This window comes from Tupaia chinensis, unplaced genomic scaffold, assembly GCF_000334495.1.
Source record: "Tupaia chinensis unplaced genomic scaffold, TupChi_1.0 Scaffold148874_1, whole genome shotgun sequence".
Taxonomy (NCBI): domain Eukaryota; kingdom Metazoa; phylum Chordata; class Mammalia; order Scandentia; family Tupaiidae; genus Tupaia; species Tupaia belangeri.
Window position 1 is genome coordinate 1,687,487 of NW_006208722.1, and position 25,183 is coordinate 1,712,669.

At 38.8% G+C, this 25,183-nt stretch overlaps 1 protein-coding gene across 2 annotated transcripts in view; it reads left to right on the forward strand.

Annotated features, from left to right (window-relative positions):
• Positions 1-25,183, forward strand: part of SPG11 (SPG11 vesicle trafficking associated, spatacsin) — a 92,945-nt gene that overhangs the window by 23,466 nt on the left and 44,296 nt on the right. For both annotated transcript variants that reach the window (XM_006170740.3, XM_014585100.2), the window contains 11 exons: positions 784-939; positions 2,661-2,836; positions 4,482-4,658; positions 6,796-6,867; positions 7,177-7,304; positions 7,581-7,756; positions 8,992-9,205; positions 13,472-13,675; positions 15,480-15,586; positions 21,256-21,401; positions 23,073-23,234. In XM_006170740.3, the coding sequence (XP_006170802.1) occupies positions 784-939; positions 2,661-2,836; positions 4,482-4,658; positions 6,796-6,867; positions 7,177-7,304; positions 7,581-7,756; positions 8,992-9,205; positions 13,472-13,675; positions 15,480-15,586; positions 21,256-21,401; positions 23,073-23,234 (1,718 nt within the window). The remainder of the gene's footprint in view (positions 1-783; positions 940-2,660; positions 2,837-4,481; positions 4,659-6,795; positions 6,868-7,176; positions 7,305-7,580; positions 7,757-8,991; positions 9,206-13,471; positions 13,676-15,479; positions 15,587-21,255; positions 21,402-23,072; positions 23,235-25,183) is intronic.

A 25,183-nucleotide genomic window follows, 5' to 3' on the forward strand; every position in this document is an offset into this window, starting at 1 on the left:
TCTCCCTCCCTTTCTCCCACACTGTCTCTGGTATGTACAGTTGTTTTCCATGCCTTTTTTTTCCCCACAGTTTATCGATTCACTAAAGATCTTAATTAAAGACTTTCAGTAGCAACTAGAGTTGATATAAACATATTTATGAACACATGTCTGATTTTAGGCGTAAACCTCAGTGAGTAAAGTGAACATACTATAAAGTAGCACCTCACTGGGGCTATATAGCTTACTGCAGTCATTAAATAGGTATTAATAGGTATTTTAATGCATTTTTAATTTCAAAAAAAGTTTTAGTTTTAATAGATCAAAATCTATTTAAGTAAATAAATAAATATATAATTATTTAAAAAAGAATGCTCTGGAATCACACAGACTTAAGTTCCAATTTTGATTCTGCTTATTTTCCAAATTAGCCTGGGGGAGTTACTTATCTCTCTGAACCTCAGTTTCCTCAGCTGTGGAAAATGGAATATCACCTACCTCTTAGGTTATTGAAAGGAATAAACGAAATGGCATTTATAAAACACCAAGAACGATTTCTAAGCTATAGATGGTCAATAAAATCGGAGTTAATAGTAACACCAGTAAATAGAAAACCATTGATAATTAGAATCATTGCAGTTTGCAGGTAATAAGCCTTCATAAAAGTTTTGTGCACTTTTTGAAAATAAGATGTTGGTCTTTGTTTTACCTTTGAAAATATTGCGATATGATGTTTTGGAATTAGATCATTTTATTGGGAATATCCTGGTACTCTTCATATTAATTTCTTTGGCTCTTTCTCAGATGTGGAAGAACTGACACCAGCATTGGATTTACTTTGCTCAGCAATTAGAGAAAGTGATTCTGAAACCCAAAGCAAACACTTTTCTGAACAATTGCTAAATCTTACACTGTCTTTCCTTAACAAACAGATAAAGGAGCTTTTTATTCACACTGAAGGTAAGAATAACAGCAAGGAGGGGCCAGTTGTACTATTCCTATGTCAGGACTGACATGCAAGTGGTGCATGAAAGAGAAAGGTCGTGGCTTGCCATTTGCTGATTCTGAGTAGAGTCGTGTATCATTGAGTGAGTAAAATGGGTATCAGTACTGGAGAAGTTGACAGAAAGACTCAGGACTAATCATTGTGAAGAATGTGAAAAGGTTTTGTTCGTGTGTGTGTGTATCTATATGTGTATATATGTGTATATTTAGAATTACTTAATTTTATTTATGATGATGATGATTTTTTATTTGCTATAGGGCACATGCACTCACCAGAGAGAGACAGATTGAGAGAGAGAAAGTGAGAAAGCAGGCCTCCAGGTCCAGGGCTCAAACCATGACTAGCTATGTGGGAGTTCCTCACTGAAGCACCAGTCTACCTGCTGGTCCCGAAAAGGTTTATATTAATATACAAAGCTAGGGCCAGATAGTGATGCAGGAATTATGCCATGTTCTGCAAGGCTGATCCACATACAAGGTTCTGAGTCCATGTCTGAACATGTCAGGTGAGCAGATGGCCATGATCTGAAGCTGGGGGTGGAACAAGGCATGATGACTCTGTGTGGGTACTTGTCTCCCTCTCTCTATCTCTCTTTCTTGGAAGAAATGAATTTAAAGAAGCACGGAACTATGTATAAGTAGAAAAAGCCTCAAACATGTTCTTGGAAATTTGAAAATAGTGAATTTGAATTTTGGCATTATTTTTCATTTCTTTTCTTTTTTTTTTTAAAGAGATTTTAGCTATGGGGTGCATGCGCTTACCAGAAAGAGAGACAGAAAGCGAGAAATCATCCCTTGTGGAGGAGGGGGGGGAACGGCCACACTGCAATGCAGTCCCTTCTCCTCCAGCCTCCTCTTGGGATTTTGGGCACAAATACACATGTGCCTAGTGTGAATTTTAAGCCACCTGGTCTGGGACTTGAACTGTGGTCGACTACATGGGAGTCTAGCAATGTAACCATTGTGCCATGTATTGGTCCCAAATTTTGGCATTTTCTATAGTCCCTTTTTAAAATTTCTTTCTTTAGCACATGTGAGTGAGAGAGGTACATGAGAGAGAAGCACCTTTGACAGGATTTTATCACACTATGATCCTCTTTTCCAACTCTTGAGCTAGTCGGTCTTGGGCATGTACAGCCAGTGGTGTCAACTTGCTTGAACACCTGAGCCTGTGGTCAGTCATTTGGTTTCTAGCACTGTAGATCAGTGTGCTACCACCTGTGCTGCTGAGTCTGGACCTCTATAGGATTCTTTTTATTTATTTATTTATTTATTTATTTATTTATTTTGAGGTTTTAGCTATAGGGTACGTATGCTCACCAGAAAGAGAGAGAGACAGAGAGACAGAAAGTGAGAAATCACCCCCCGGGGGGGGATGGGCATGCGCAATCCCTTCTCCTCCATTCTCCTCTTGGGATCTTGGGCATGCATGCATATGTACCCGGTGTGAGTTTAAGCCACTGCGTCCTGGACTCGAACCGCAGTCAACTATATGGGAGTCCAGCAACATAGCCATTATGCCAGCTGCTGGTCTCTGTAGAATTCTTTATAAATCATGGGGTAGTATAATTAGTTTGATATATTCTAAGTATAGCTCAGCGTGTATCTTTTTCTCTCTCTCCATATACACATACAGCAGGCACACATGTGAACTGACACATTGATATTTTTCACAGAGTTAGATGAACATCTACAGAAAGGAGTTAACATTCTGACCAGCTACATTAATGAACTTCGAACCTTCATGATAAAGTTTCCTTGGAAGCCAACAGATGCTATAGATGGATATGATAAAAATGAAAATGTCCCCAAAGTGAGGGAGAGCGTCCTGTGGAAGAAACTTAGTTCTGAGGTAAATATGAGTGATTACCACTTCTCTTATTTGCCAGATTTAGAGGATCCGAGAAAATAATAGAAGAAATAGAATTTAGAATCTATACACTTGTGATTCAGAATCTTCAGCAAGGGTTTAGGTTTTGTAGGTGATGGCATCTCTGGGTACCACTTCAAATTAATGCCTACAAGTTTCTTTTATTGAACTTAGAACACAGATAGGCTCCTTCTTAATGCGATCTTAAAGACATTTTGTCAGTTATATTTTCTGTGTCTCTCTGCCTTTCTGTTCACAGTACAAGTTGATAGAACCAAAGTGTGCTGCTCGGTGTGTGACTTAGGGACTGAAAGAATTCTTCCATCCATCTGGAGAGTGTTGATATTTAGGAAGAAAAAAAAGCCAAAGTAGCTTAAAGCAGAATCAATAGGGAGTGAAAGAAATCAGGTTGAGATGCTTTCCAGATTTTCAGGACTGCTCTTCTTGGGGTGGAAGGACAGGAAAAGCTCTGGTCGTGACTGCATTTTCTGTTTCTCTTATTCTTTTTTTTTTTTTTAAGAATTATTTATTTAATTTTATTTATTCATTTATTTATTTAAATTGACCAGAGAGAGACACACAAACATAGAGAGAAAGTGAGGAAGCAAGCTACCAGTTCTAGGACTCGAACTATGGTAGGGCATGTGGGAGTGTCCAGCGCCTTAACCACCACTCCACTTACTGGACCCTATCTCTTATTCTTTCTCTAGCCAGAAATTACTTTTCCTTCTACTTTTTAAGCTGCTTTTTACTGTCCTCTTCACAGGTTTCTCTTCTTGTTTTCCTCCTTCAGTGTTCAAGGCTCTACCCATAGTCCTCTGATTTTTTTTTTACTCAGTCATGAGTTTTAACTTTTTGGGGGTTATAGTTGACTTTAATGAAAGCTGTGGACCCTGTCTCCTAAAATATGCACGTGATTGTGTGCCTGTGCACATACATATAATTTTGCTCATAGCTTAATGGTATTTACAGATTATTTGAAAGCCCCAGATTAAGGATGCTTACTTTCTGTTCTCTCTGGGGTTAGATCTTTTCAGTTTAGATCTTTATTTCCCCCATTTTCTGGGGGTAGTCACCTCTCTTATTTAGATGCTCCTCTTCTGGTCCCTCCTATTTAGCATCCTGAGATACTTTTGTCACTGCCCTTATCATGCAGTAGTATAATCGGTGCTTTATCTGTGTGTCTTTCACTGGACTGTAAACTCTTGGAGGGCAATGTGAGTTTTAGTCAACTTCATATCCCCTGTGCCTAGCTCTAAATCTAGTAGTAGATTTTCAATAAAAGTCTCATGGGAGGTGGTTAATAAATGTGTAAGTCACAGGACAGCTGGTGGCACAGTGGTTAAGGTGCTGGATCCCACATGGCCAACTTTCCAGTTCAAGTCCCAGACACGGCAGCTTAAAAATCATGTGGGGCACGTGTGAGTGCATGCCCAAAATCCTGAGAGGAGAATGGAGAAAGGACTATAGCATGGCCTTCTCCCTGGAGGTGATTTCTTACTTTCTCTCTCTCTCTGTCCAACAAGTACACATGTCCCATAGCAAAAACTTAAAAGAGAAAGAATAAGTTCCATATTGACTATAATAATAAGGAAATTAAAAGACAAACATTTTTCTTTTTTCTTAGGAAGTTATTTCTAATGCCATTTTAAACAATAAAATTCCAGAGGCACAAACCTTCTTCAAGATTAACAGTCATCCTGCTCAAAGACTGGAGGAACTGATTAGAATGGGCCTTGATTTGGTCTTTGACAACTTGAAAAAGAACAATATTAAGGAAGCCTCTGAACTTTTGAAGAATATGGTGAGTGGTGTAATCTGTTTGATCTTAAAGCATAATGTAAGAGAAGATCTCTCTGTGTTTGTTGATAATACAATTTCTAGTTACTACAAAAAGGTATTTGTATTCATAGTTGTGTCACAAACTAAGAAATTTGTATAGTCTTTACTAGGAAATAATGACATTAATAATACTAAGAAATGTTCCTTGGTACTCAGGACTTTCTTGAGATTTTTCTCCCAACTTTATTGCAGTATGGTTGATGAAGAAAAATTATATATATCTAAGGTATACAGTGTGATGTTTTGATATGTATATAAGGTAAATATTACCACAATCAAGCTAATTAACTTATCACTCACTTCACAAAGTTACTTGTATATGTATGTGGTAAGAACATGAGATGTCTCTTAGCAGATTTTAAGGATGCAATGTATTATTATTATCCTTAGTCATCATTCTGTACATAGTTCTCCAGAACTCACTCATTTTATAACCAAAAATTTGTAGCCTTTGACTAGAATCTCGCTCTTTCTCTTATCCCCTGGACCTGGTAACTACCATTTTACTGTCCATTGCTCTGAGTTCAACTTTGTTTTTAGTATACTGCATAGGTGAAATCATGAAGTATTTGTGTTTTACATCTGGCTGATTTCACTTAGCAAATGTCCTCCAGTTCATCCATGTTGTCACAAATGGATTTCCTTCCTTTCAGAGGCTGAGTCCATTGCGTATCTATTGATATAGCACATTATCTTTATCTGTTCATCTGTTGATAGACACTTCAGTTGTTTCCATGTCTCTCGAAGACTTTACCTTTGTTTTAGTTGCCAGAGGACGCATGTGCTGTCCAGAGACAGACAGAGGAAGAACACACTCCACAGTGGAGTACAGCCATGCAATAATTCCTTCATTTCTCCATCCTGTTCAAGATTTTGGGCACACATGCACATGTACTCAGAGTATTTTTCAAGCTACCAGGGTCAGGATTCCAATCATGTTAGCCATATGGGATTTGGCTCCCGTTTTGTTTTGTTTTCCTAGAGGACACATGTGCTCACCAGAGGGAAGGACCAGGTATGGTCACGCTGCAATCCCTTCTCTATTTTTCCATCCTGTCAGGCTTTTGTGCATGCAGTCACATGTGCCTGGCATATTGTTTTTTGTTGTTTAAATTTTTGCCAGAGGGCATATGTGTTCACTGGAAAAAAGACACAGAGAGAGAAAGAGAGAGAGAGAAAGGAAAAGTGAGAAAGCACCTCTCGACTCCCTATGAAAGAAGGTCACATAGCAGTCCCTTCTCTATTTCTCTTTTTGGGATTTTGGGAAGGCACACACACACACCCAGCATGTTTTTCAATCCACTAGATCCAGAACTCCAACCATGCAGTCAGCCATGTGGGGTCCAGCTGCCTTAACTGCCGGCTGGCCCCAGGCATAATTTTTAAGCTACCAGGGCCAGGACTTAAACCATGTGAGAGCCAGCTCCTTTAACCACAAGACTATGAGGTCAGCCCTTGAAGAGATTTTTAAATGGCGTTTCCATCATCTGTTCTCTGTTAGAATGGGCACTGATTAGTTAGAGGCAATGTTTCTCATAGAAGTCTCCACACATGTCAAAGCATGCAAGGACCTCAGCATTTGTTGGAGGACATCCTGTATTGTTCACCCAACCTCTGATCTCTCCATTTGAACTTTCTAGTGCTTATCCCTTTACTGGGGCTTCGAATTTTTCTTCATTTGAGAAGGGAAAGTTCTAGAGATAGAGATATTGGACTAAGATAAGATCTGGTGTGGTTGGAGTCTGGCCTGTGGTAACGTTCTGGGAGTGCAGAGGAATGGAACTATGTAATCATTGTTATTTACGTTGACCCTTATTTTCAAGTGAATCATATTGCTGTAGTTTTAGTTCTGTGGTAACCTGACATTGTTCAATGTATTTCCTTTGCTCTGATGAAATGCTTAAGGATTTTATGGTTAGGCAGTAAATATATATAAGAAATATAGAAAAAGTGAGTGTTTGTAAGAGCTGGAAAACTCTGGAATTCTGCTGCTAACAGGAAATATGTCAGTAATAGAGGACTGTTTCTAACGTGTACTGTATTTATGTTCATAGAGGTCCACTGCAAAATGTGTTTTTGTTTTTTTATGTTTATTACAGGGCTTTGATGTGAAAGACCAGTTGCTCAAGATATGCTTCTATACATCTAATAAAAATATACGAGACTTTTTGGTAGGTAAAAGTGAGACTATATAGTTCACATTTTTTAGAAAGCCTTGGTGAAAGTCTTGGAATAAAACCTTGGAAGAAAAACTTCAAATAAATAATTTTAATATTCAACTAATGTCTAATAAGTAAAAGTGGGACAACCTCTTCATCTTTTCAAATGATTATTTTACATTTGTGGGAAAGGAAAGTTTGTCTGAATATATGTTAACTCAAAAAATATTCTTAAATAGCATTGAATCTCTTGACTTTTTTTTGTAAAAATGCTTGATTTTTGTGAGACCACTGCTTTAACTTAATTACATTTTATTCAAGGTTGAAATTTTAAAAGAAAAATGTTATTTTCCTGAAAAAGAAAAAAAAACTATAGACTTTGTGCATCAAGTTGAGAAGTTTTATTTGGGATATTTCCAAGAAAATATGCAGATCCAGTCCTTTCCCAGGTAGTCTTGTTAATCTGCTTTTGATAATATTGAAAGAGTATTATAGATGATGTTAGTTTAAAATGATTAGTTTTACAAGTAATTCTTAATGTGGAACTGAGCCTGCATTTTGCGTGAAGATAAAATTTATATCATGCAGAAGAAACTCAGAAATTTCTTGTCATTTCAGATTTGCACAGTCAGAATTATGTATTATCCAAAAAAGAAGTTCTTGAGCAGACAAAGGAATGATTTTTTTTCTCCAAAATTAGAAAATATGTATATCACTTTTTTTAGGTATTGGATAAAGGAACAAGATGTTTCTAAACACAAAGCTGTTTTGGACTCGTTCCTGAAATACGATCGTAAAGATGAATTTAACAAACAAGACCATGGAATTGTGTTAAATTGGGCCCAGTGGTGGGATCAACTAACACAAGAGTCTATCCTTCTCCCCAGGATAAGTCCAGAAGGCAAGTTTTCAATAACTTTGAAAGATGAGCATTTTGAGTGAACATTAAATTAGATATTGGTGTTTGAATATTTTGGTGTGTCTCCAATTTTAGAATTTCATCTGGGGGAAGATACTGTGTCTTTAAAATCCAAATCATTGCATTATGACTTCATTTTTTATCTCAAGGTTTTTGTGAAGGATTTATAAGGTGATAGTAAAAGAAAAAAGTCACATGACTCAGTGAATTGAGATTGCAAGTCTCAGAGTTTTAATCCCAGTTTGTTTGCTTTACTAAGTAGACATGGAGGCTTTTATGTAAATGGGGGTCTACATCACATCAGGGCTTTGGATAATAACAGTGGTGGTAAACAGTGGTAATTCCGAGAGATTCATGTTTACTATTACAGCTGAGGTTTTTATTTATAAATACGAAAAGAAAGAGATAATAAAAGAGGGTTAAATGGACAAGTGAGATACACAGCTGATACCCAAGTTTAATTTAACTACTGCTGTAATGAGAAGCAACATGAAGCTCTTCATCTGTCTGTAGTATTGATTGTAAGATGAACAACACAAGAGAGCCAGGTGATGGTGCAGTGATACAACTTGACTCTCTGTAAGGCTGACCCATATGGAAAGGTCGCTGGTTCGTGTCCAGAGACCTCCCTGAGTATGCTGGGCACACATATACCTATGATCTGGGACTGGCTAAAGGTTGTTGATCAATCATGGCATCCAGACCGGGTCGGGAGGCCAGCTGGTGATGTGATGGCTAAGGCAGCTGGGTCCCACATGGCCAACTATGTGATCTGAGTCTTGAATCTGGCAGCTTGAAAAACACTCCAGGTGCATGTGTGTGCATGCCCATAATTCCAAGAGGAGAATGAAAGAGAAGGGATTGCAACATGGTCTTCTGGCCTTCCCCACTGGAGTTATTTCTCACTTTTTTTCTCTGCGTCTTTTTCTTCCTGGTGAGTGCATGTATGGTATAGCAAATCTTTAAAAAGTCCTTGTTGGGGGCACTGTCTTCCTGTCATTCTCTGCCTCTTGCTTATGGCTAAAGTAAATAAGCTTTAATAAAATGAATGACACTAAAGAGGAAAATAGGAAAAGAAACAGAATACCTAAATAATTCATACATTGTTTAAATATTTATGTGCAGATTGTTATATTTACTTAATAGTTAATTCGGTATTGAGTTACATGTCAATAATAATTCACTACTGTTTAAAATGCATTTTGTTCTTCATGTAGACTGCAAATCATATTCTCCCGAAGCCCTCTGGAGATATCTCACCGCTCGCCATGATTGGTTAAACATTATCTCTTGGATTGGAGAGTTTCAGAGCCAGGATAGTCCTGTTTCACTTCAGTATAACAAATGGCCCCCTCTGACAGTTGATGTTATTGATCAGAATACTCGCTGCAACAACTACATGAGGAATGAAATTTTAGATAAACTGGCCAGGTACTGTAATTGTCGAACTAATCCCCAGTGAGGGGAAAATAAAAGAGCAATAAAAAATAACGGTGTAATTTTCCATAGAAATGCCATAAATATAATGTAGTATTGTTCTGTATTATTATAAAATTTAAAGGGCATTATCTTATACTGAAATTTTTAAATCATATGCATCTAACATCGTGTGGCTTTCAAATTCTACATGTAAGCTCTTCCCAAAACGTTTGTATGCTTTGGTGTAGAAGTGTTATGCTGTCCGTAGAGCTGTAAGGGCAAATGTCAAGAACTGTAATGAGGATACCTTAGACTCCGGAAGCTGTCTCCTGCTCTTCACATTGTCACTGCACCTATGGGCTGTGCATGACCTTGAACTAAAGATGATTGCTGAATTATAAAATAGTTGAGGGAAGTAGCTTTTGCAGTGATAAATGAAGATTTTTTTTTTTTCCTTAAAGAAATCTTTGCTATAGGGCATATGTGCTCACCAGAGAAAGAGAGACAGAGTTTCAGGAAGTGAGAAATCACCCCCGAGGGGTGATGGCCACACTACAATCCTTTCTTCAGTCTCCTCACAGGATTTTGGGCACACACGCACATGCGCCTAGCATCAGTGTTAAGCTACCAGGTCCAGGATGTGAACCATGGTCTACTACTTGGGAGTTCAGCGGCATAAACATTATGCCATGTGCTGGTTCCCAGTAAGTGAAGATTTTAAAGTTTAATTCAGTGCTAAAAATAATTGTTAGATTGAACTATATGAGTTTGCCATTTCTGTACATCAGAAATTGTTGAACATCAGCATTTTCATATGGCTCAATCTACTTTATCTTCCCAAGTTATTAAAATTGTATAAGGAAAGTTAATATGTATGTTAATTTTTTTAAGTTTCTTAAACTCATTTTGTATATATTATTTTTCATTTATACTTACTTGGGTATATGCATTGGGAGGGTATACTTAGAGCTAATTGTCCTACCTAAGCTTAAGGCATGGAGAATCCAATCTAGAGAAGTTAAGGGCTTTGCCTAAGCCAATTCATTATAGACTTGAATCTTTTTTTTTTTCTTGGAGAGGTTTTTGCTATAGGGTGTGTGTGCTCACCAGAAAAATAGAGAGAAACAGAGAGACAGAAAGCGAGAAATCACCCCCAGGAGGAATGGCCACACCGCAATCCCTTCTCCTCCATTCTCCTCTTGGGATCTTGGGCACGCACGTACATGTGTCCAGCGTGAGTTTAAGCCACCAGGTCCAGGACTTGAACTGTGGTCGACTACATGGGAGTCCAGTGACATAGCCATTACGCTAACTGCTGGTCCCAGACTTAAGTCTTTTAACCCTTGAGAATCTATTCATTGTTCTTTCCATTACACTAAATGTTCTTGTTTACTTAACATAAAATACTGTGGAACTTGTATGTTTACCAAACATTTTGTTTAGCATTGGGTTGCTTAAAAGACTAATATATGTATGGTTTAACATGAGTTATGAGATTAATGAATGAAATCTACATCTACGTTAAATAAAAGGGGGTAATCATACTTCCCTATTAGATACAGAAAAGTATTTGATAAAATTCAACCTCCATTTGTGATAACTATTAGTGTCCCAGTCTAGGTGGTATAGTCTGTAGTATACTGGACTGCAGTGCTAGAAACTACATAGGCAACTGTGGATTCAAATCCCTGGCTGAATCAGCCTCAGATGTATTGCGTACATGTGCCCCCAAGGTCCTTAACTGGAGGACTAAAGGAAGGGGAGTGTGATGTCACCAGAACTTGTCAAGGATGCTCTCTTTCTTTCCTTTCTCTCTGTTTTATGTGTGTATATGTGTGTTCTCTATCATTAATAAAATAAATAAACTCAAAAAAATTATTAGCACACTAAGCATAGATGCAAACTCCCTTAAATTAAATAAAATGTCTACAACATTCTTCTAGACAACATCATACTTTCTTTTTCCTTTTTTTTGGGGGGGGGCATTTTTGCTATAGGGCACATGTGCTTGACAGAGTGACAGAGAGTGACAGAGAGAGAGAAAATGAGAAATCACCATCCAACGGGGATAGCCACACCACAGTCCCTTCTCCTCCAGTCTCCTCTCGGGATTTTGGGCACACACATACACATGCCCGGCGTGAGTTTTAAGCCGCCAGGTCTGGGGCTTGAACCACAGTCAACTACATGAGAGTCTAGCAACGTAACCATTATGCCATCTGCTGGTCCCGACAACCTCATACTTAATGGTGAAACATTACAAGCATTCTCTCTGGATGTAGAACAAGATAAATTTTTTCCAAATTGATCTTTAGATATAGTACAATCTCAATAAAACATTCAGCTTTTTTAAAAAAACAAACCCAGGTGGAGGTAGAGGTTTTTTGTTTATTTGCTTTGTGGCAAATGGGACTGGGATGACTAAATATGAGGGAAGTGGAATTTGACCCTTGACCTTCTGTGGTCATTTTAAATCAGTTCTTGCAGATTTTAAAATGCCAAATCTGAAGCAATAAAGCTTTGGAAGATGCTATAGAAGAGTATTTTCATGACTCAGCACTAGGGAATTCTTATTAAAAGCGAAAGGACAAAGGAAGAGCAGGTGTTGTGGCCCATGGTGGAGGGTGTCAGCCAACCTGCAGCCCCCAGGAGACAGCACTAGGGTATTCCCATTCTCCCTCCTTTCTGACTCTTAACCTCCTGATGAGACTCTCCCATAGGGTGAGCCAAAACAGAAACCTGGGGCCCATTACAAGCGATCCTCCAGGAATACAGAGCAGACTTGGGTCTGAGCACATGGGTGTTTCACAAAAGAGGAAGTACAGCTGACCAATGAACGTAAAGATGCTCTTCCTCATTTGTGATCATAGAAATGCACATTTATTTTGTCCATAATCTAGAAACAACTGAAATGACCCTCGAAAATAGAGAATGGTAGGCCAGCAGGTGGTGTGGTAGGTAAGGCAGCTGGATCCCACATGGCTGACTGCACCTTTTTGTGTCCTGGACCCGGGTGTCTCGAAAAACACACTGGGCACATGTGTGTGCATGCACAGAATCCCAAGAGGAGAAGGGATTATAATGTGGCCATCCCCCCTGAGGGATGGATGCTCTCTCACTTTGCCTCTCTGTTTCTCTCACTTTCTCTCTCTGTTTCTCTCTAGCAAGAGCACACACCCTATAGCAAACAAAGAGTACAAAAACAAAGTAGATTAGGTAAATAAATAATCATACAATAGAATACTATATAACAGTGAAAATGAACAATTAACAGCCATAGATATGAGCATGGATAAATTGCATGATTTTTATTAGAAGAACTAAGGTTAGAGGCACTTCTAGAATGTTCCCTTTGTATAAAAAGTTCAAAATAGGTAGAACCACATATGTTATTTGGAGCTACATGCATGGGTATTACAACTCTAAATTAAGGTAAGGTAATGGCTATCACAAAGTCAGAATAATGGTTTCCTCTGGGAGTGGCAAAGGGCACACAGTGGGGCAGGAATTATGCCTGGGCTTCCAAGACATACTGTTCTAAATCTGGATGGTGACTATATGGTATTTCTTTAAACTCTGCATATCATTTTTTTCTGTACTCCTTTGTATAGGGTATATGATGTATTTAGCAGTAAATTTGTAAAATTAATATTTAAATGTGAAGTTCTATTATTGATTAGTATTATTCTGCTTAAGCTTCTTAGTGATTTTGTTTGGACATTTTGGTGACTTTCTCTGCACTCAGGGTATCCAGCTTCAAGAACTAACTATTGTTGCCATACTGGGTTATACAATTCCAATCAAACACAAAAAAATTAAGAAACCTTAGTTTAAGGGTTTTTTTATTTTGAAGCTAGTATCAGGCCATCATTGCTGCCTTTAATTTCTATAGTGATACAGAAACTTTTCTGGGAAACTAGCAAAATATATCTTTGAGCATAATTATAGAGTAAGAATTGACAGTCTTAATTTGCAAATACTTATTTTTTAAAGAATTATTATTTTATTTAACTTTATTTATTTTCCTATTTATTTATTTTAATTTTGACCAGAGTGACAGTGGAAGAGAGGAAGAGAGGGAAAGTGAGAAAGGAAGCCTCCAGGTCCAGGACCCAAACTGCGGTCAGCCATGTGGGAGTCCAGCACTCTCACCACCTTGCCACCAGCTGGCCCTATAAATACTTATTTTTAAGTTTTCAGAACTTAAACAGTGGAATTGAGTTGGTCTACTTTGAACCTGACAACTTTTTGATGTCTTCCCTTCTGCCTGCCCAATAGAAATGGGGTTTTTCTTGCATCTGAATTAGAAGACTTTGAACTCTTCCTCATAAGACTGAGCCGTATTGGAGGTGTGATGCAAGATACCCTCCCTGTTCAAAACTATAAGACCAAAGAAGGTTGGGATTTCCATTCTCGTTTCATCCTCTATTGTTTGGAACATGGTCTGCAGTACCTCCTTTATGTCTATCTTGACTATTACAAGTGAGTACTGAGAATTGATTTGTCCTTGAGCAGGTCTTCACATTTCCTCTTTCCACTTCTGAATGTGACTTTCAGAAAAACATTAAGCATTCACATGAGGAAGACTGATCTTTTTGAAGTAGTTTCTCCTATTCCAGTACTTGAGCACATCTTTGAGTTCAGGGTTACATTCAACTTAATTACTCATATGTTTTTTTGGTGCTTGTAATTTTGTAACTTCTCTACTAACTTTTTAGATAGCTTGAGATTAAAATAAAATGAAAGAAATGTTTTAAAAAGTTTAAAAAAGAGGCAGAATCTAAAGGATCATTTTTGCCATTTTTTGATACTTTCATTACCATGAGTAATGCTTAACAACTTGATTTAATAACCACTACAGGGTATATTAAATATGCTCTAAAATTGTGTGTGTGTGTGTGCATGCACCGTATATATAAAAAGAAAGAGGTATAAATATACATCTCCCTAAGATTAATCTGCAGAATCTTATCATGGCCAGCGTTAAATGCATCATGTCAGTGACAGCAACAGCAGTAGTAGTCTCTAACAGACGAGTACTCATTATACTGTTCTTGGTACTAGGCTAAGAGCTTTTCATGCATTATCTCATTTCACCTTAAAATCCCTGTGGGGTGGTTACTTCCATTTCACAGATAAGGAAAGTAAGGAATTAGGACAGACTAAACACCTTCCTGAAGTCACACAGCTATAATAGTAAGTGGCAGAGCCATTTTTAATTTGATTTACCTTTGATTCTAGAGACCACATTTGTGCACTGATAAAAGAACATTTTTATTTTATCTTGTGTAGTAAAGACTAGGGTTCAAACAGAGTGTATTTCTGGTTATCATTTCTTAGACACAGAAATGTTTTCTCAAAAGCTACAGGCAAGCGAACAAATTAAAGAAACTTATTTTCAGAGTACCTATTCTGCATCTTATACAGACCATACAGAGCCAGTTGGATTTCATCATGGTAGTAAACATGTGATATATTTCTAAAATCTTTCTTTTTCCAGATCATGAGGAATATGCAAATGATAACAGAGTGGGAATGTTTTATGTATACTTTTAAATGTCAAGATTCTTTCTTTTTTGTATTCCATAGAGTATATGTGGCAAACTTTTTCAATCCATTCACCTGTTTGTGGACATTTGGGTTGGTTCCATGTCTTAGCAATTGTGAATAATGCTGCAATAAACGATATGCAAGCAAAAAAAAAAATGGATTTTCTTTTTTAAAAAATTATTTTATTGGGAACCAGCAGTTAGCGTAATGGCTATGTCGCTGGACTCCCACGTAGTCGACCGCGGTTCGTGTCCCGGACACGGTGGCTTAAATCTCACGCCGGGTGCGTGTGCGTGCGTGCCTAAGATCCCGAGAGGAGAATGGAGGAGAAGGGATTGCGGCGTGACCATCCCCCCTGGGGGGTGATTTCTCACTTTCTGTCTCTATGTCTCTCTCTGTCTGTCTGGCGAGCGCACGCGCCCTACAGTGAAAATCTCTCAAAAAAAAAAATTATTTTATTCAGTCATTTATCTATTTATTTATTTTAATTTAGCCAGAGAGGAACAGAGAGAGAGAGAGAGAGAGAAAGAAAGTGAGAAAGCAAGCTGCCAGGTCTGGGACTCAAACTATGGTCAGTCATGTGGAAGTCCAGCACCCTTAACCATCACACCACCTGCTGGTCCCTCAAGATTCTTTCTTAAAATGCAGTTAGCAACTGAGCAAACGTGGTTGTAATTATCTTATCCTAATCAGAGATTTGTTTTCTTTTGTGTGTGTTTATATGTTTTATATACAGACTTAGTCCTGAAAATTGTTCTTTTCTGGAAAAGAAAGAATTACATGAATCATATCCTTGGTTTGAATTTTTAGTTCGATGTCGACAAGTTTCCAGTAATTTAACAGGTATGGATATGCTGTCTTAAACACAAAAACTTCCTTTGGGTAAATAAGTGGTCTTTCGAATGGTCTTTATCTTGTGAATTTCTTTTTTTTTTTGGAGAGGTTTTTGCTACAGGGCATGTGCACTTGTCAGAAAGACAGAGAGAGACAGAGAGACAGAAAGCGAGAAATCACCCTTCAGGAGGAATGGCCACGCCGCAATCCCTTCTCCATTCTCCTCTTGGGATCTTGGGCACATACGCACACACACCCGGTGTGAGTTGAAGCCACCGGGTCCAGGACTTAAACTGCGGTTGACTACATGGGAATCTAGCGACAAAGCCATTATGCCAATTGCTGGTCCCTACCTTGTGAATCTTTAAATAAATCATTTTACTATAATATCTGACTGTAATCCAGGCTCCCCGTTTACTTAAGAAGCAGAAGACCAAGACCAGCAGATGGCATAATGGTTATTTTGTTGGACTCCCACATAGTCAACCACAGTTCGAGTCCTGGACCTGGTGGTTTCAAACACAGGCCAGGCACATGTGCTCGTGTGCCCAGGATCTCAAGAGAATGAAGGAGAAGGGATTGCAGCATGGCCATCCCCCCTAGGGGTGATATCTCACTTCCTGTCTCTTTGGTGAGCGCATGCACCCTATAGCAAAAATCTTAAAAAAAAAAAAAAAAAAGAAGCAGCAGCAGCAGAAGGAGAAGCAGAAGACCAAAAATGCTAGCCTCTTGCCCTCCTTGAAGAGCCAGACTTAGAGCAGAGAGCTTGTGCTTTGTCTTCTACCTCACCTCTGCCTCGGCCTCTATTCTAACTTTCTCTTGTCCCACCTCTTTATCACAGTGTGAATTTCTGCTCTCTAGTAGATCGACACCCCTTTTTCTTGAAGAAGTGGTCTATCTTCCAGGTGCCTGCTCTAAATCTTTAAATAAGGAGCTCCAAGTGGAATGAAAAGGAACCCCAAGTTAGGTGTGGGATTATGTGTCCTCCATAGTGGAGCTGATGACACACAGCCACTCTGGATGTGATCTGACAGAAAAGCCCTATTACCCATGAGGACTGAGCTGGGGTTACCCTGTAGATTGGAGGAAGGGGACAGGCCAAGCAACTACACAGGCAAGGAATGTCAACAGCTAATCTTTTTTGAATGCCCCGTTTCTCTCTAAGTGAAGATTTTTTCATAATGTGGGTTTTTTTTTTTAAGAATTGTTTAATTGTATCTATTACTATCACTTTTTTTTCAGTTTTAACAGAGAGAGACATAGAGAAAGAGAGAGAGATTGAGAATGTCAGAAAGCAAGCTACCAGGTCTGGGACTCAAGCCATGGTCAGCCATGTGGGAGTCCAGTGCCTCAACTACCATGCCACCTGCCGGCCTCCAAAATGTGGTTTTTGGTTTTTGGTTTGGGGTGTTGATTATAAAGTAATATATATTCACTGAAAAAAAAATTTGCAAGTCAAAACAACTATCAAGAAGGTAACACTTCTGTAGGTAGATAGCCAAGGTACATAGGAAAGTAACCATCCATAGGCAACTGCTGGTAATATTTTAGTGGGTTTTGTCCCAGCTATTTTCTCTGTACTTTCTTTTTACCTAGTTGATACTATGTTCCATCCGTCCAGCAAATATCTATTGAGGTCATACCTTGTGACACACTCCCCCCTCCCCCAATTGCAAAGGAGTCAGGAAGGGAGAAAAGTTTATGTTTCAATTAAAATAATAATTTTTTTTTTTTTAACAAATTGCTGAACCCAACAACTCAAAAGAAAACAAAAATTCTTAAATCTGGAAGACAGAGCATAGAAGAGAATCAGTAATGTTTTAGAAAAAAGTATAGAATTCTATTTCACCAGTTCAGTCTCGTATAATCTCTCTTTTGTTGAATTTGCAATGTCACTGTGGTCTGACCTTTCTGTTAACATTCAATATGATTATTGATATTTCATTTCATTTTAATTTCACCAGAGAGGGACAGAGAGAGAGAGAGAAAGAGGGAAAGTGAAAAGCAAGCCACCAGATCCAGACTCGAACTATGGTAGGCCATGTGAGAATGTCCAGCACCTTAATCACCATGCCATCTGCTGGTCCTCTGTCTGTCTTTAGTTTTCCTGGTATATTATTCCTTTCAGAACTTCCCAAAGAGCTGATCTGGTGTTGGTAAATTCTTTCAGGTTTTGTTTATCTGAGAATGTTTTTCTTTTCTTCCCACATGAAGGATAATCTTGCCAGATACAGTATTTTTGGTTGAAATTGTTTTTCACTTAACACTTTGAATATATTTTCCCATTCTTTCCTTGCATTGTTTCCAAGGAACAATCTGATGATAGCCTGATGGGATATCTTTTGAAAGTAACTTGACGTTTTTCTCTTGTAAATTTTGGTCTTTTATCTGTGTCTGTGGCTTTGATCAATCTCGCTATGATGTGCCTTGGAGAAGATCTTCTTGGGTTGATTCTATTTGGGGTCCTTTGTATTTCCTGGGACTGGATCTTTGAATATCTCTCTAGGTTTGGAAAGTTTTCTTCCAGGATTTCATGGAATAGATTATCAATGGCCTGATTAGTTTCTTCACCTTCTGGTGTACCAATTATCTGGCTGTTTGGGCGTGTAATAGTATCTAATATTACTTGTATATTATTCTCATTTTGGGGGGGTATTTATCTTTTTGGTGAATTTTTCTAGGTCAGAGGTTCTAAATTCAATCTTTTACATCTGAGATTCGATCTTCTGCATGATCTAATCTGCTTTTAATTTAAAGGGAGGTTTTGGTTTCCTGTATTACAGCCTTCTTCTCTAACAGTTCCATTTGATTCTTTTTTATGGTGTGTATTTGCTCTTTCAGATCGTGGTAGAACTTCTTCACCTTCTGGAACTCATTGTCTCTTTTCTCCTGCATTTTTTGGAGTTTGTTGCCTCTCTTCTCTTGCATCTCTGTTAGCTTTGTCACTATGAATACCCTAAATTCTTTATCTGACATTTCCACAAGTTCTATTGTATTGTCTGTGGATGATGAAGGATTGTTCTTTCCCCTTTTGGTAGAGATATTTCTTGATTTCCTGTCTTTCTTATGCCTCTGCAGTGGTGGTTTCTGGTCATCTGATGGATTATACATTACTTCCTACTTTCTGGCTTTTCGCTGGGTGTTAGGCCAGAAGGAAGGGTTTAGGGCAGAGCCTTTCTCCAGTTAAAGGGGCAGGGCTAGGCCCACCTCAGATGCACATGGATGGATTCTGGCTTTTCGCTGAATGTTGGACCCATGAAAGACTGTTGTAAGTAGTAAGGTTACAATAAGAAGTACTTGTTTTTATGTACTGTTTTTTTCGTGTGCAGGGTCATAACACAAGAACTTTCCTGCATTCTTAGAGACAATGACCATTTAAATGTCTCATAATATTACATTGTGTGGGGGCTGGCAGGTGGTGTGGTGATTAAGGGCACTGGACTCCGCATGGCTGACCACGGTTTGAATCCAGACCTGATGGCTTGCTTTCTCACTTTCTCTCTCTCTCTCTCTCTCTCTCTCTCACTCACTCACTCACTCCTTCTCACTCTGTCCCTCTCTGGTCAAATTTAAATAAATAAAGTTAAATAAGAAATAAGGACAAAAATATTACATTATATGGATATGCCCTTATTTAACTGTTCTCTCATTTTATTATTTTTTTTCAGTAGCCTGTTTTCCGTTTTTTTCCAGTTACAATTAATAGTCTTGACCTTACTTGAATGTAAAATTTTTGTCCTTATTTCAAATTATTTCTTTAGTATAGATAGGATGCTAGATTAATACTGAGTCAAAGGCTGTATACTTTAAAAAAAAATAATTAATTTTATTTATTCATTCATTTATTTTAATTTGATCAGAGAGAGGCTGAGAGAGAGAGAGAGACAGAAAGAGAGAGAGTGAGAGAATGTGAGGAAGCAAGCCGCCAGGTCCAGGACTCAAACTGTGATCAGCCATGTGGGAGTCTCTAGCACCCTAACCACCACGCCATCTGCTGGCCCCCAAAGGCTATACACATTTTACAAGTTCTTTCAATAAAACCAGATTGCTTTACAAGTAAGTTGGTACCTTTTTTGTTTGTTTGCATTTAGATTTTTGTCATAGGGCTTGTGCACTGCTGGAGAGAGAGGGGAAGTAAGAAATCGCTCCCCAGGGGGATGACAATTCCTTCTCTTCTAGTTTCCTCTTGGGACTTTGGGCACACACACAAGAACTAGCATATTTCTGAAGGCGCCAAGCCCAGGACTTGAACCATGGAGTCGGCCATGTGTGATCCAGTGCCTTAACCACTATGCCACCTGCTGGCCTGGGTTGGTACCTATTTATCCTTAATTCCCAATCTCTATGCTTCCTTACCAGCTCTAATGTTTGATGAGGCTGGATTTGTTTTTAACTTTTTTAGTTTTTAGTTTTTAGGGTTTTTTGTTTTGTTTTGTTTTTGTTTTGTTTTGTTTTTTGCCATAGGATGCATGCACTCAGAGAGAGAGAGAGAGAGAGAAGGAAAGTGAGTGGGAGGAGAGTTGGAGATGGCAGAGGGTAAGAGATAGGGAATCAAGGATGGGGGGAAAAAGCAAAACATACAGAAAACAAGAAATGGAAAATTATTTGCTGACAATAACATGTTTGCTGATGTGCTTGACTGAGACAATATACAGTGTACTCTGGATGGAAAAATCTCATTTTGTATGCTGTAATGATGTACAGTGAATGAATGCAAATAAATAAATTGAAATTAAAAAAAAAAAAGAAGGAAAGTGAGAAATTAGTCCCTTGAAGGGACAGCCACACCAAAATTCCTTCTCCTCCATTCTCACTCACATGTGCCTATCGTGAGTTTCAAGCCGCCGGATCCAGGACTCAAACTGTGGTCAGTCATGTGGGAGTCCAACACCTTAATCCCTATGCCACCTGCTAGTTCCTTTTTTATGTTTTTACCAGGGGTGCATACACTCTTCAGCAAGAGACAGAGCGACAGTGAGAGAGAAAGTGAGAACTCACCAACAGGGGGTAAAGGAGACAGCCATGCTACAATCCCTTCTCCTAGGACGTTGGGCACGCTTGTGCATGTGCCCAGCATGTTTCTCAAGCTACCAGGTCTGGAACTTGAATTGCAGTTGGCCATGTGGGAGTCCAGCACCTTGACGGCTATACCACCTGTGGGTCCTGATGATGATGGTTTTTTAAAATCATTACTGATTTGCTAGGTGACATACAGCACCTGATTATTTAACTTACACACCTTTATTGCTAGTGAGTTATATCTTTTTGTGGTCAGGCACTTATATTTTCTTCTTTCTAAATTAGCTTTTTCTATTTTCTCCTTTCTAAATTGGCTTTTTATTTTGTCAATTTACTGTTAAGAGTCAGTAATTCTGGCATTAATGAATATGAGCTCTTTGTCAAGGACATTAATCCTTAGGTTATAATTTGCTGTCATTTTTCTCTCTAATTCATTGTTACCTTCCAGGGTTTTTTGTTTGTTTCAATAGAAGTTTTAATTTTTATAGACAGATCTTTAATTTTTCTCTTTGTGATGTTTCCTCATTGCTTTTAAACATACAAAGTTCTTCTTAATGTGGGTAGAGTTAAAATAAGTCTTTTTTTTTTCCTGCTAATTATGTCATTCTTAATTTTGTATTTATCCCTTAAGGAGAAAAACACACTCTTTTATTTTCCAGATTCCAAACTGATCTTTCAGGCTAGCCTCGCAAATGCTCAGATTTTGATCCCCACCAATCAGGCCAGCATAAGCAGTATGCTACTGGAAGGACACACACTACTGGCCCTCGCTGCCACCATGTACGCTCCTGGGGGTGTTAGCCAGGTATGGACAGCACTCTTACCTGCTATGGCAAATGGAATGGATTTTAAATTTAGCAGAAATATCTATGGAGCATCTAGATTATAGTTGATATTAAATATAACTTTTCTTTCTTCTTCTTTCCTTTTCTTCCTTCCTTCCTTCCTTCCTTCCTTCCTTCCTTCCTTCCTTCCTTCCTCCCTGCTCCTTAAGTTGAAAGGGAATTAATATGCTGTACAGAGATTCTTTTCTCTCTTAATTTTCTTTCTTTCTTTGAGGTTTTTCCCACAGGGCACATGTGCTCACCAGAGAGATTCCCAGAGAAACAGTGAGAAGGAAAGTGAAAAGTCACCCCTCTCCAGGGGGATGGCCATGCCACAATCCCTTCTCCACCAATCTCTTCCTGGGATCTTGGGCATGCACACACATATGCTTGATGTGATTTTCTTTTTTTTTTAAATGATTATTTATTTAATTGTATTTATTCATTCATTTGGATTTTACCAGAGAGAGGGATGTCGGGGAGTGTTCAGCACCTTGACCACCACACCACTGACTGGCCCCAATGTGATTTTCTTTCTTTCTTTTTTTTTGGAGAGGTTTTGCTATAGGGCATGTGCACTCGCCAGAAAGAGAGAATGAGTCAGAAAGTGAGAAATCACCCCCTAGGGGGGATTGTCATGCCGCAATCCTTCTCCTCCATTCTCCTCTCAGGATCGTGGGCTTGCACGCACACGTGACCTGCATGAGTTTAAGCCACCGGGTCCAGGACTCAAACCATAGTTGAATACATGGGAGTCCAGCGACATAGCCACTACACCAAATTCTGGTCCCCTTGATGTGATTTTCAAGCTTCTAGGTCTGGTACTCGAACTACAGTTGGTCATGTGGGAATCCAATGCTTTAATTACCATGCCATCCACTGGCTCTCCTTAGTTTGCTTTTTAATAATCTAGGTTTGTTTTCAGGATAGAATCAGAGTCTGATTGCTTCTGGGAATAAGTATCCTTTAGATCCATGGCTTGGGAATTATTTTTCACTACTATTTGCCCTCTTAGAAAGAGGCTATAAGATGGGACCAGCAGGTAGGCATGTTGGTTAAGGTGCAGGACTCCCACATGGCCAACTGCACTTTGAGTCCTGGACCTGGGGGCTTGAACATCATGCCGGCATGTGCGTGCGCCCAAAATCCCAGGAGGAAAATAGAGAAGGGATTGTGGCATGGCATTCCCCGGTAGGTGATTTTTCACTTCTGTCATGTTTTAGAATCACACAATAATTATAGAGCCCAGGGAAAAGACCCAGGAGCCTTCCTGTTTAGTATATAAATCTTTTTAAAATGTGCTATTTAATATCAGATTAAATATTTGATATGTAAACAGTTTAAATATTGTAGGAACACAGACTTTTTTCAAACAACTTCTCCACATAGAATTTGAATACTAATCTTTGCTAACTTCCTAATTTTGTAGATGGGAAAATGAGGCCTGATGTTAAATATCTAGCCTGAGGTCACACAGCAGCTTGTCTAAGAACCAGAACCAGAACTATTTATGACTACTTATCCAGTGCTGTTTTTACTACCATATACTCTTTTGATCTAATTTTGTTTCACAAGATTCTTGTGAGAAAAGGACATACTTTTTGAAAAGGAAAAAGTTTATCCTGTATCCTGTCCTCTGCCTTTTATCTTAGGTTGTACAGAATGAAGAAAATGAGAATTGTTTGAAGAAAGTGGATCCCCAGCTACTGAAGATGGCGTTAACTCCTTACCCCAAACTGAAAACTGCGCTCTTCCCACAGTGCACTGCTCCTAACGTCTCGCCACCTGATATCACGCTCTACCACCTTATTCAGGTATGGTGTTTTGGTGGCTCCTACTAAGGTATATCTGTCAAGGTTCAGTTAGGAAAACAAACAACTTTAGTCTTTCAGATGGAGGCCATTTAACATAGACAATTACTCAGCACGATAGCAGAATGGTAAAACCAAATATGTGATGGTGAGAAAACCCCAAAATTTTCTTGATGGGACATTTTGCTGATAGAAAAGGAAGCCATAAGCACCCCGAAGGCTATATCAGTGCAGAAAAGTAGTGTTATTAGAATCTAGAAGCCAGGGATTAGCAGTTAGCGTAATGGCTATGTCGCTGGACTCCCATATAGTCGACCGTGGTTCGAGTCCTGGATCCGGTGACTTAAACTCACACCTGGCACCTGTGCGTGCCCAAGATTCCAAGAAGAGAATGGAGGAGAAGGGATGGCGGCGTGGTCATCCCCCCGGGGATGGGGGGTGATTTCTCGCTTTCTGTCTCTCTGTCTCCTCTTGTCTTTCTGGTGAGTGCCTATGCCCTATAGCAAAAATCTCTCAAACAAAACAAAACAAAAAAACAGAAGCTGGAGCCATTTATGGGAGCTAAACCCACAAGCAGGCTGCCTGTTGGGAGCTGGGAACATAGAAGGTAAGACTAGAACCTGGAAGAGATGCCCCAGAAGACAAAAGAAGAAGAAAATATCTTGGCTTCTCCCCTCTTCCTACTTTTATTCTCCCACAGTGTCTCTCGTTGGCCTTACCTATCTGGCAGTCAGATGGCAAGGGAGCTCAGGAAATGCAGGGTTCTGAAATGCAGAGCAGAGCAGGGGAAGGGTGGAAATGGTCAGGGAGCAGAGAGCTGACCAGCGTGTCTGATTTGTTGCTTTCATCAAAACCCACTCCATTCTACCACTGATGGCTTCATCTATCTCTTCTTGATGAATCAAACTGTTTAAATCAGTGCTTTTTAACTTCTTTCAGGACAGAGGCCTCTTTAAGAATGTGAGGGAGACCAGCAGGTGGTGTAGTTAAGGCTCTGGACTACCACGTGGCCAACCATAGTTCAAGTCCCAGATCTGGTGGCTTGCTTTCTCACTTTCCCTCTCTCTGTCTCTCTCTGGTGAGTGCATGTAAATTAAATAATGTAGGGACCAGCAGTTAGCGTAATGGCTATGTCGCTGGATTCCCATGTAGTTGACCATGGTTCGCGTCCTGGACCCGGTGGCTTAAAACTCACGCCAGTCGCATGTGTGTGCGTGCCCAAGATCCCGAGAGGAGAACGGAGAAGGGATTGCGGCGTGGCCATCCCCCCTGGGGGGTGATTTCTCGCTTTCTGTCTCTATGTCTCTCCCTGTCTGTCTGGAGAGCACACGCGCCCTATAGCAAAAACCTCTCCAAAAAATAAAATAAATAAATAAAATTTAAAAAATAATGTAGCAAATTAAATAATAATAGTAATAAATAAAAGTAAATAAATAATTGTTTTAAAAGTAGATTTTAAAAATATTGTGCAGGAGCTACACACTCTAGAAAAATCATATGTGTGCATATATTAGGTTGTCAGAAAATTCATGACATATATTTTTCTTATGCAAAAAAATGTGTATGACTCTTCCAACTGCCCAATAATTTTGCCTAAATTTCAAAGGGAGTAACAGATTCTCTGAACTTATTTAGGGATCCGGTTTAGAACACCTTCTTTTACCAACAACTCTCATTTCAAAGTGCTTTCCTTTTTTTTTTTTTTTTTTTTTTTTTTGTATATACATATTCTCCTAATGTCTTCAATTGAAATAAGCTCTATAGTTCAATAAAGATTTAAAATCTTACTCTAATGTGAAAAATTCTTAGAATATAGTTAATACTGTTAACTGAATTAGGATCTTGTACCAGTATGTAAATCTGTTATGTTATTAAATATACTGTTTGGTTCAGCAAACTTTTTTTTTTTTTTTTTTTTTTTTCTTTAGGGGGCATGGACTCTCCAAAAAAAC